Here is a 12,644-nt window from a genome sequence, read left to right as displayed (position 1 = left end):
TCAGTGTTCCACTAGAAATACTCAGGATTGAGGACACCATACATGATAATGACGCAGTGCTCGGTTTGCTGCACACCAAACCTTTCCTGCTGCAGCACCTGGCGACGGCCGGCACCAACATCTACCTGTGAAGGAGGTGACATGATCTGTCCCCATACAGGAGGTCACAGCATTACACTACCATGACACTCTTCACAGTGCAGCTCCATGCACTTACACATTAATATTGCTCCTCATTTCACTCCTTCAGAGATTTGACTTAAGATGAATAATGAAGACAAATAAGAACTAAAAAAGACTTATCACAAGAAAATGGATTCATTCACAGCATGTTTCTGCAGAAAGTGAATTCTTCGGTGTATTGGCTGTGGAGTGCGAAAGTGCCGCAGCATCAGGTTCTCCCACCTCTTACATGCGTGCAGCAGACATAGCAGTGTTTTTTTGTTTTGTTTTTAAACTAACTAATTTACATTTTAATTAGATTTCTAATGTTGTAATTCAGATCGGCTTACTAAAAGAGAGCGCAAGACTACAAACAAAACACTTCAAAAGTGGATGGGAAGGACCGGAAGAGTCAGAACCAAATGACCCCGACAGCAGATATCACAGTTATTCTTGTGTCCTACTGAGAGCGAGGGAGACAAATTAAAAGGTGTTTTTAGAAGCATTAGAACATTTTTAATGTAAACAGAAGAGAGGCAATCTGTGTGGGTGGGTGGTGAACATGAAGGGGGACGAACATAAGAGAACATGAAGACAAAGGATGAAGCTTGTCACTTTTTGTTAATTAACCAAGTCATTTGGTTTGAGCCAATAAAGACAAGGCTTTGGCGAGACGGTATTATCCTCAGGCATCCCAGCTAGAGAATTTGGCTCAGTGCACTTTAACTGGTGGCAGCCTTAGAGGCAGTATGTTTTATTATTAATCACCCTGTGGATAAGCACAATTCAGGAGCGTTTTGACAGTTTTAATGACACTGTTATGTTGTTGAAGGCCAGGCCAGTCATTTGTACTGTTACAAGGCGCCTTTTATTCTCTGACACATTTCTGACAAGCAGACTCTGGTTAGCCGTGGTTAAAGCTTCGGATTGTAAATCTACTTATTCTTTTTCTAAGACGTTGTTAATTCTGCTTTTTTTGTATGTGAAATGATTTTGTACTAATTTGAAATATTTAATTGATCGTCCAATTGGGAGCTCCTCTCTCAGTTTAGTTAGTGCAGCAATAGTGGCAGCGCGGTATGAAATGCATACTCAGGGCTATTTTGGCAGTTATACTGTAGCCACACAGGCAGAAACACCTGACACTTCACTTAGTTTGAAATCTCAGTGGCAGCGTGATAAAACTTTACTAGAAAAGCAGAAGGGAGAGAGGACATAATGGAAAATTATCTGAACAGACAGACAGATAAAAGTCGTCTTCTGTGAGGGAATAATACATTGTCTCTCTGAGGCAAGTGGGACAGGGGATAGCTTGAGAGAGCAGGACTTATTCACAGCTTAAGTTGTTCTGGATCTCAGTTTAGATGAAATATGAGTCATGATTAGTGCGATTACCTGTATTTCAAATGTGTAATAATGATAATCTTGTGGCAAAACAGACAATAATCTGCTTATGTCCTGTATTTTTTAGGTGATTATGGAGTGGCCCACAGACCTAGCAGTTAGTCCCATGGACAACTCACTGTATGTCCTGGACAACAATATCGTGCTGCGCATCACGGAGAATGGTCAAGTGAGCATAGCAGCCGGCCGACCAATCCACTGCCCATTGGCTGGACTGGAGCGAGGCGTGGCCGGTGGACAGAGGGCGCAGTTAACCCCTCTGGAATCTGCTGTTTCCATTACTGTGTCTTACCATGGGGCCATCTACATTGCGGAGACAGATGAGAGAAAGATGAGCAGGATCCGAAAGGTTTCTGTGGATGGTGAGATAACTCATTTGGCTGGGGCTCCCTCCGACTGCGACTGCAAGAATGATGCCAACTGCGACTGTTACCAGACAGGGGACGGCTATGCCAAAGACGCGAGGCTCAATGCTCCATCTTCTTTAGTGGCGGCCCCAGATGGAACACTCTATGTGGCAGACCTGGGCAACATCCGCATCCGGGCCATCTCTAGAAACGGGCCAACTTTGACTTCCAGTGCGGGTACATATGAGGTGGCTTCCCCCGATGCCCAGGAGCTGTACATGTTCGACAGTAATGGCACCCACCAGCACACTGCCAGCCTGCTCACTGGTGACCTGAAATACACTTTCAGCTACAGCACAGAGAACGACATCACAGCCGTTACCGACAGCAGCGGCAACACTCTGAGAATCCGCAGGGATCCTAACCGCACGCCGGTGCGTATCGTGGCCCCTGACAACCAGGTGATCTGGCTGACCATGAGCACCAACGGCGGACTGAAAACGCTTACAGCACAGGGCCAGGAGCTAGTGCTTCTCACTTACCACGGTAACAACGGCCTGCTGGCTACAAAGACGTCAGAGATTGGCTGGACGACTTTCTACGAGTAAGTAAAATGGAGACTGGCACGTTCATTCTTTGGGAACCTTTACATCACTCGCCAAAGATTGAGCTTGCAATTCATTTAGTCCTTATGGGTTTGGAACCTGCTCATGGTACAAATTAAAACACCGCTCCTACTTTGTGCATACTCATGCAAATTATGTAAACAAATACACTTGCAGTTTAAGGATAACACTAATTTTCAGATTCCCTTTTCAAGCTCTAAACTAAAAGTCTTGAGGTACAAAGACAAAAATGTTTGCCATAGGTGTACACCTGCATGTGTGTAATCCTGTGTGTGTTCTTTCTTGTCTCACATCTTGGTACAAGTTTACGCTATAATTGGTAACCGTACTTACCTGAAAAATGCTTCAGGGTGCACATTTAATTGAAACCTAATTATAAAATTTGCCTCAGATCTATAAAATAGCCTAGTTAGACTATAATAACTCAATATCCATAAAGTATGCTACTTTTTCTTCTCACTTGACTAAACCATGTGTTTGGTGTTGTGCTTAGCAGAGGAGAAAGAGGAGTTGGTTAGATTAGGATGTTTTGATGCACATGCATTTAAAAAAGGAAAGCTAAACAAAATGACAAGCTCACTTTTGTTGTTTTGTTAAAATAAGCAATCATAACGATGCTTTCTTTTTGTAGCATGGCCTCTCAATGATTGATTTTTTTCTCCCTGGTGAAAGTCGCTGTCATGTCACATTACACCATGAGTGACATCCTCACTATGACTAAAAAAGCAAAGCATTCAGTTGAGATTATAATGACACATCAATCATCTAAATAATTGAATCAATTCATACACATTCATATAAAACGGATATCTCATGAGATGTGTCATTCTCCTGTATCAAATATTTGTATTGTGCCTTGGGTTGATACAGCCGCCCTGTCACTTATGCTCTGGAAAGTGAAAAAAGTGACATTTTAATTACAATAAAGTCAATGGTCTTACTCAACAAGTATGGAAGAGCTGATTACTGAATGCATCGAGAGCCCTCATATGTATCAGCTCTTTGTCATTTGATGTTCTTTTTGTCAAACAGCTATGACAGTGAAGGACGGCTCATGAATGTGACGTTCCCCACTGGAATGGTGAATAACTTGTACACAGACATATACAGCGCTTTGACCGTGGACATTGAAAGCTCCATGACAGAGGAAGAAATCAGCATCACCACAAATACCTCAACCATTCGTGCCTTCTACACTCTGGCTCAGGGTAAGGCCGCAACGCTCATCTTCCCAACTCAGGCAGCTATTTTGTAAGCCATTATTTGTCATTGTTTCAGGGGTCGCCGGGGCAATGTTGAGTAAGCTTAAGTCGTGTATCATCACAGCTCAGAGGGTCTGACAGACGACAGTGTAAATGATTACTCTCTCAGTGTGCAGGGTTTGGCGTGTCGGGGAGACACATCAACCTTGTATCTAAATGGTTTCTACTCTCTGCCAGAGCCAGATGGTCCAGTTATTTCAGCGCATCATTCATGTTCATTCTTTTTGTGGGAAAATAGTCTAATTTGAAATACTACGGACTTAAAGGACAATTAAGTTCAACCGATACTTAGCTCAGGAGAACGTCAATAACATTCATTTTGGTGTGTAATTACCTATTTCTCTGTTCTAAGTTGCACTTTTTGTTCACTTTTTGTTTACTATCAACAGACCAATGTAGAAGTAGCTATCAAGTGGGCTTTGACAACTCGCTGAGGATTACCTATGCCAACGGGATGGACACCCACTACCAGACAGAGCCCCACATCCTGGCAGGCGCTGCCAATCCGACTGTGGCCAGACGCAACATGAGCTTGCCAGGCGAGAGTGGGCAAAACTTGGTTGAGTGGCGCTTCCGGAAAGAACAAGCCAGAGGGAAAGTTATTGTGTTTGGACGCAAGCTTAGGGTATGTTTGATTCTCCCTTGCGGCATATGCAAATGATCAGCACCCCATGCATGCAAAAGGGGGCATTTCCTGTGGACTTACTTACCTCAGTGGTAGAGGGACTATAGCAGAGACATTAGATTAGATCAAACTGCCCAAAAAATGGCAGCTGTTGTTTTATGTAGCTGTGTCACTGTCCTTATTATAACCTTCCAAAATATTTTTTTCTTTCCATTGAAATTTAAGTCACATCAACATTAGTTCCTGACATAGAGGGTCATCAATATTCTAGTATTGTACTCTGTCCACCTCTCCTTACTCCTCCTCCTTTGAATCCGACATGCAGATTTATGATTTACGGTATTTCATGAACTTAACTTGGGTGGTTACTTTGCCTCTGAGTAATTTTCGTCTCCACTAAATTTAGGAGGTTGTGATTTAAGTGTACCTGAACAATCGCCAGAGTGTCTCTCAGTTTAATGAGCCTCGTGAAGTGGGTGTTAATCTCTGTGACAACTGTAGTGAAAATCATGGAGAATACAGTGGCAAAGACAATGAACAGTGATATCAAAAGCAAGAATTTTCTCTTATTATTGTACTATTGTATAAACCATGTACATTTTTAAGTGTTATCTATTAAATATTATCACTAGTAGTACTAGTAGATTTTTCTCTAATGCCTTCTTAAATCTCTCCCACAGGTGAACGGACGGAACATTCTTTCCGTCGATTACGATCGCACCCTGAGGACAGAGAAGATTTATGATGACCACAGGAAGTTCCTCTTAAAGATTATATACGACACAGCAGGCCACCCGGTGCTCTGGGTGCCCAGCAGTAAGCTACTGCCGGTTAATGTGAGCCGCACTAGCAGCGGGCAAATCAGTGCCCTGCAGAGAGGTCCCACCACTGAGAGACTCGAATATGATAGCCAGTGCCGCCTGGTTTCCAGGGTGTTTGCTGATGGGAAGATATGGAGTTACACCTACCTGGAGCAGGTATGAAAATTACATGACCCGAAGAAGCGATATGTAAGACACACTGTACAGCAGGCTAGTCATTATCGCTACAGGATGAATAAGGACCCTGACATGTAGCAGAGGTCACCCTGAAGAGGCTTATTTTGCAATAATCACCAGCTCCATGCACATAATTCTGCTACTTACAGAGGTACTTAGAAAACACAGTAATCATTTTAGACTAACTGCAGACTTATGAGCATCATCTACACCCTTTACATATAAAAATGTTTAGAATGCATCCACTAGCTGTACCTCACCCTCTACTCTGTAATTAAAATTCTGTGGCAAACTGAGGAGGTACAACATAAAATGGTTTATCCAGACTGCTCTTCTGCAGTATGCTGAGGGTTAACCGAGGAAATAAGGCTCCAGAATGGATTAACATTAGGGCTGATGACGATCTCTGCCACAGTAACAATCAATAGTAATATGTTTCTGGTCCTGGAACAGTATGTAGAACAGAATGGCAGTATCCTAAGCTCTGCTTGCTGACTCAAAAGGCACTTGCAGCAGTGTACAGTGTACTCTTTAAATCACTGTTTGTACAGACAGAAGACGAACTGTGTTATGTACTGCTGCATGTTATGTTGTATCAAGTGTCGTGTCCTGTTCTTTTAGTGCTGTTCTGTCACTGCGTGTTTTAATTGTGACCTGCCAAGCGACTGAAGAAGAAAATTAGTACAATCCATCAAATGGTAACATGTATGTTTAATAATGTTCATGGTCCCTTCCAAAAAAATGTTAAAAATGGCTCAAACTTAGAGAGACTGGACACCCCACACTTAATGACTGTTTGCACTGGTGTTTAGTCTTAGCAGCTAGAAATTGAAAGACTGAGTAAATACAGAGACAAAACACTGGGTGACTGACAGGCTGTGATTATATGAAATCCTGCAAGAGCACAATTTTCACGTATTTAATAACTGTGTTTACTCAATTGTTAAATATCTGTTCCTTTCTGACCGCCATGACTGAGAAATATGCAGATATTTGGGTCATGTGATTTGTCCACTCTGTAGATTTCAGGTAGTCTTGTTGTCTGCTCCTAGCTTAAGTGTATGCTTTATTATTTAGCAAGGAAGAAGGTTCCTCTTGTATAGTTTCCAAAGAATACACTGAGGCTAAATTATGTACTTTGTGATTCAAAGAGCTGCACACACATACTGTGCAAAAAGCATCATGCCAAACAGCACACTATCACACCGAGATGCTCACCTACAGAAGAGTAAATAAAAAACATGCAGAGATTTCCTAGCCACTCCCAGCCGCATCCTTTTGTTGCGTGACCTGGAGAGGCCATGTCAACACTCTGACACAAGGAACACAGAGAGCTCAGGGAGCACAGGGAACCTCTGTTTGGAACGGATGACTGGGCAGGACATTTTAACAGAAAGGCTGGTAAACCTTTAGAAGACAGATCACAGTGCGAACACTGCATATGCGCTACATTAATTAAAGTCTTTTCTGTGAGTAATACGAGTTAATATTAAACATTGCTTCTGTCAGATACTTGTTGACTACGAGACGATCATTCACAGTTGAACTTATCTGAATTTTCTGCACCAGCGTTCTTAGCCAGTGGACTTGACAGAGGGTTATGTTGTGTTTAGCATCAATATATAATTTTCCAAGTGCTTGTCGACCAAAGCTGTACATGCTGTATTAACAGATTGTACGATGGACAGCAGCACTCGTTGCTGCCGTCTCAGTGTTAACAGTGATAGTGAATGCTATCTAGTGCATCGTTCATATTTTTCCCCTTTTCTCAAACTGGAAATTTCTGCTCACTCTGCCTTCACTCAACCTGCTTGTCATTACACATATATTATGTATAGATATTATGCAACTCATGAAAACACTTGCTATTTTGCTCTTTTCCCACTAGTCCATGGTTCTCCTGCTCCACAGTCAACGGCAGTACATATTTGATTTCGACTCTCTGGACCGGCTCTCTGCTGTCACGATGCCAAGCGTAGCTCGCTACACCATGCAGACCATCCGGTCAGTGGGCTACTACAGGAACCTTTATCACCCCCCAGAGAGCAATGCCTCAGTGGCTGTGGACTACAGCGAAGATGGCCTCCTACTGAGAGTAGCTCACCTTGGCACAGGCCGGAGGGTCCTGTACAGATACCGCCGGCAGAACAAACTGTCAGAGATCCTGTATGACAGCACAAGGGTGAGCTTCACCTACGATGAGACGGCAGGTGTGCTGAAGACTGTCAACCTGCAGAATGAAGGTTTCATCTGCTCCATCCGTTACCGCCAAGTGGGTCCCCTGGTGGACCGGCAGATTTTCCGCTTCAGTGAGGATGGCATGGTCAATGCACGCTTTGATTACACCTATGACAGCAGCCTGCGTGTCACCAGCGTGCAAGGCGTCATCAACGAAACACCACTACCCATTGATCTATATCAGTTTGATGACATCTCAGGAAAGGTTGAACAGTTTGGGAAGTTTGGGGTGATCTACTATGACATAAATCAAATCATTTCCACTGCAGTCATGACCTACACCAAGCACTTCGATGCACATGGACGCATCAAGGAAATCCAGTATGAAATATTCCGCTCACTCATGTACTGGATCACTTTTCAGTACGACGATGTGGGTCGAGTCACCAAGCGAGAGATCAAGATCGGCCCCTTTGCCAACACCACCAAGTACAGCTATGAGTACGACGTGGATGGCCAGCTCCAGACTGTGTACCTGAACGAAAAAGTGATGTGGCGCTACACGTACGACCTTAATGGAAATCTGCACCTGCTGAATGCAGGAAACAGTGCACGACTGCTTCCTCTGCGCTACGACTTGAGAGACCGCATCACCCGCCTTGGAGATATCCAATACAGAATGGATGAAGACGGTTTCCTCCGTCAGAGGGGAGCAGAAATCTTTGAGTACAACTCCAAAGGACTCTTAGTGCGGGTCTACAGCAAGAGCAGCGGCTGGACGATTCAGTACCGCTACGATGGACTCGGTCGCAGAGTGTCCACTAAGACCAGCCTGGGCCAACACCTGCAGTATTTCTACGCCGACCTGAGCTACCCGGCTAGGATTACACATGTATACAACCACTCCAGTTCAGAGATCACCTCACTCTACTATGACCTTCAGGGGCATTTGTTTGCTATGGAGATCAGCAGCGGGGAGGAGTTCTACATTGCTTGTGATAACACTGGCACACCTCTGGCCGTCTTCACCAGCAACGGCCTACTGGTCAAACAGCTCCAGTACACAGCATATGGTGAGGTCTACTTCGACTCAAACCCAGACTTCCAGCTTGTGCTGGGTTTTCACGGGGGACTGTATGATCCCCTGACCAAACTGCTGCACTTCGGGGAGCAGGATTATGACATAATGTCTGGAAGGTGGACTGTTCCTGATGTCTCTATATGGAAAAAAGTTGGCAAAGAGCCGACGCCTTTTAATTTATACATGTTCAGAAATAACAACCCCATCAGCAAAGTCCACGAAGTGAGAGAATATGTTGCAGGTAAGAACTATCACAGTTGAAGCTTCTGGTACTTTTGCTAATTATTTGGGACTGCAACTAATGATTACTTTCATTATCGATTTTTCTGCAGATGAATTTCCATGAATAATTTAAAATGTTGTGAAATAGTGAAAAGTATCCATTATAATTTGCATATTTAATCTATATGTTTTTCTGACATTTTATATTTGTTTTTTATTTAATTTGTTTGTGCTGGAATAATTAGCATTTACTTAGCAGTTTCAGGTTTTTGAAGCATTTGCTCAATGAGCTGTTTAAGAAATTGCTTTGTTGTAATATGCAGCATAAAATTCTTAAACAGGTTTTCCTAATAAAAATAAATGGTAGTGTAGTGGTACTCGTGTTGTGACTTGTTAACATTATGTCTTTCAATGCTTTTTCATGCACAGATGTCAACAGCTGGCTTGTAACCTTTGGCTTTCACCTTCACAACACCATTCCTGGATTTCCAGTCCCAAAGTTTGATTTAAGCATGCCATCCTATGAACTGAGGAAGAGTCAGCGCTGGGATGATCTGCCGGTGGGTAAAATGAGTATCTCTCATGCATATTGGACACACAATAAAAGCAACTATTATCCTCCTCCAGCCAACAGACAGTGCGCTTTTGTAAGTGAAGGGGATCAAACAGACAACAAAAACGTTACTTTGTTTTTGTCTTACATCAGTATTTTGAAGCTGCCATCTGCTAATTGGATTGCTATGTATTTCATAGACTATGAATTTTAATTGGCCAATATTTGCATAATTATCCACATAATAAGCACAATGTGCACTTTCCTCTGTCTTGTTTTACTTGCCAGTTGAATGCATTTCAACACTGTCTAACTTTATATGTAATATTTTGGGGTTGCTAATGTTAAAACAATCTTTTGAAGCTATTTATGATTCCTTGGTCTAAGGCCTTAACACAAAAAAGTGTTGCTATAAAAATTGTCATGGGGTATATATCTACTTGAAAACAGCTTGAAAACACCATTATCTTAGACGGGGATGAAAAACTCTCTGAAGCAGAGCAGTAGCTGGTTCTAAATGGCCTAGAGAGTCAGGTTCTGCCATGTTCAGGCGTTAACGTTTCACTGCACTTTTCCTACAGTCTATCTCTGGGGTCCAGCAGGAAGTAACCAGACAAGCGCATTCTCTCTTGTCATTCGAGCGGCTGCCAGAGGTCCATCTCAGTCGAGGTCGCAGAGGTGAAAAGTCTTGGCTGTGGTTCTCAGCGGCAATGTCTCCCATCGGAAGAGCTGTTATGTTTGCCATCTACAAGGGCAGCGTTCACACTCACACGCTCAACGTGGCCAGTGAGGACTGTATCAAGGTTGCAACGATCCTCAACAATGCTTTCTATTTGGAAGACCTCCACTTCACCATAGAAGGACGGGACACGCACTACTTTGTCAAGCCAGGCCTTCCAGACGCCGACCTTGCTGCATTGCACCTCACTAGTGGACACAAGACTCTGGAGAATGGTGTCAACGTTACTGTTTCCCAGTCCACCACGGTCATGGATAGTCGGACTCGCCGCTTTGCAGACGTGGAGATTCATGCCGGTGCTCTGGCTCTTCATATCCGATACGGATCCACGGTGGACGAGGAGAAAGCACGGGTTGTTGAGCTCGCTCGTCAGCGTGCCCTTGCGGGTGCTTGGGCAAGGGAGCAGCAACGAGTGCGAGATGGAGAGGAGGGGGTCCGCCCCTGGACAGAGGGGGAGAAGAGGCAGCTTCTGAGTAGTGGAAAAGTTTTGGGGTACGACGGGTACTATGTGCTCTCCATTGAGCAGTACCCAGAATTAGCAGACAGCTCTAATAACATCCACTTTCTTCGGCAAAGTGAAATTGGGAAAAGGTAACAATACGAGGAGCATTTCCTGCCAAAGAGACTTAGTTTTGGTAGAGACACATTAGTGGACAAAATGAAAAGCAACTGTAATCAGTGGTTGCTCTTATGTAACCTGAGTGTTGATGTGTTTTTGTACAAAAAAGGAAAAAAAGAGCAAAAACAAAGAAAACATACGAGGGGTCAAAAGCAATGCTGTGCATTGTGGCCTTGGGACTACAGAGTAAATGTATAACTACACCAAGCCTTAACATGGCAATTACAGGTCAATTCCTTTGTTGCACAAGCCTTTTTGGACTCTGGACTCTGAAGCAGAGGAATAGTGGTGTCTTTGAGGAAACAGTCAGCTAATGTAGGTGTTTTACGTCTTTTTGGGTTTGTTTTGTTGTTTTTTTTTTTTTTTTCATCAAGAAAAGTCGGGCTCTTCAGAAAGTACAAGAGCAAAGGAAATGTTTACATTATGCATATCTGCACTTCTGTAGAAGTACGAGGCTCGAGAGTTCACACTCTGAGAGCAAGCAGTGTCCTTGAGCAAATGTTTGTTTTTAAAATCAGAGACTTCTGACGTTAGAGATATCCTCACCAAACAACCACTATGTATACCAGATTTAGCACTGTAAACATTCAAAAGATCAAAATGTCTTATTCTCTTTGAGATGTTTTTAAACAGAAAAAAGAACAGTTTCCATGTTTAAATACCCAATATTCATTGTGAAGAAAGGACCGTAGAGGTATGAAGAACTCTGTTGGAGGACAGGCACAGATGTGTCTCGGACGGCACAGGGACACCATGTTTTGTAAATTATGCAACAGTTTTGTCGTTTTTTTTAAGAAACTGAGTAAATGTCTGTACTAGTCATATTAACAGTAATTTATGTTGTGTTTATACATGACGAATAAAGTCCAGCTGAGTTTGATTTTTTTTCTTTGAGTTTTCAGACATGCTTTTCTTTTTTAAGTTACGTTCCTCCTAATATGGCTAATGTGGGGCTTCTTCACAATGCTCTGTTTAAGTAATTAACAGAAACCTGTGCATGTAGTGACAAGTATTTACAAGTGGTGATGTATCTATAACATGCAGTCAACTATTATTTCCACTAAATTTAATGTTTATTGGGCATAATGCCTTTTGACCTGGCTTCCTGTCCAATGAATATTTCATCAACACAAATATTTCATGAACCCATCTCACATAAACAAGGTTACAGTGGATCCAAATATAGCTCACATCCATGTTCTCGGTAGGTATAATTTTTTTGAATGTTAAATGCACTCATGGATTAAAATGATATTGGGGTTCTTTTTGGTGTGTTGTTTTCTTAACAACTATACAAACTTCCACCTTTTTGTTGTCAACTCAAAAATGAACTGTTCACTTTTAAATGAATGTGAATGGTGAGAAAACGTAGCTGCCGGGTGACTCAGACAGTAATTTGCATATGTTAAAGTCTTTGCATGGCTTCAGTATTCCAAAAACTATGAAAATCACAAAGTACGTTAATGATTAAAAATACATCTTCTGAGCTACAAAGCCAAGGGAAGACAAATGCAGCATTAATTTTAAGTTAGCTGCTTGAAGCTGTCCTGAACAGAAGAGCGTTAATTGTGGCTGAAGACATTGTGTGAATAACTAACCTGTAATGTCGACGTTTGCCTAAAAGCAGTCAGCGTCTCAGTCAGCATCATAATCAAAAAGGATTTTAGGACTGAACATTTGATAGCTCAATTTTTAAAATTGCGTTTGGGTTGTGATCAGCTTTCCCGCACTCATGATAAGTGTTATTCATCAAAGCACAGAGGAGCTCTGATGGTGGAACGCGTAATTCTCAAAACACGCCCGTCATATGAAAGCGATTTTCTTTTTC

General features: G+C 42.6%; 1 protein-coding gene across 1 annotated transcript in view; it reads left to right on the top strand.

The window, feature by feature from the left end:
• The window catches only part of LOC139330867 (teneurin-3), a 140,841-nt gene extending 128,759 nt beyond the window's left edge, over nucleotides 1-12,082 (top strand). Inside the window, exons 25-31 of the mRNA XM_070962008.1 lie at nucleotides 1,634-2,517; nucleotides 3,572-3,747; nucleotides 4,191-4,426; nucleotides 5,107-5,403; nucleotides 7,313-8,924; nucleotides 9,335-9,465; nucleotides 10,040-12,082. Of these exons, the coding sequence (XP_070818109.1) occupies nucleotides 1,634-2,517; nucleotides 3,572-3,747; nucleotides 4,191-4,426; nucleotides 5,107-5,403; nucleotides 7,313-8,924; nucleotides 9,335-9,465; nucleotides 10,040-10,792 (4,089 nt within the window). The 3' untranslated portion in view covers nucleotides 10,793-12,082. The remainder of the gene's footprint in view (nucleotides 1-1,633; nucleotides 2,518-3,571; nucleotides 3,748-4,190; nucleotides 4,427-5,106; nucleotides 5,404-7,312; nucleotides 8,925-9,334; nucleotides 9,466-10,039) is intronic.
• Nucleotides 12,083-12,644: the final 562 nt, after the last annotated feature.

This window comes from Chaetodon trifascialis, chromosome 5 (assembly GCF_039877785.1).
Source record: "Chaetodon trifascialis isolate fChaTrf1 chromosome 5, fChaTrf1.hap1, whole genome shotgun sequence".
In the NCBI taxonomy this organism is placed as follows: Eukaryota; Metazoa; Chordata; class Actinopteri; order Chaetodontiformes; family Chaetodontidae; genus Chaetodon; species Chaetodon trifascialis.
Note: the sequence above shows the minus strand (reverse complement) of the source record. Positions and strands in the feature narration are given on the sequence as shown.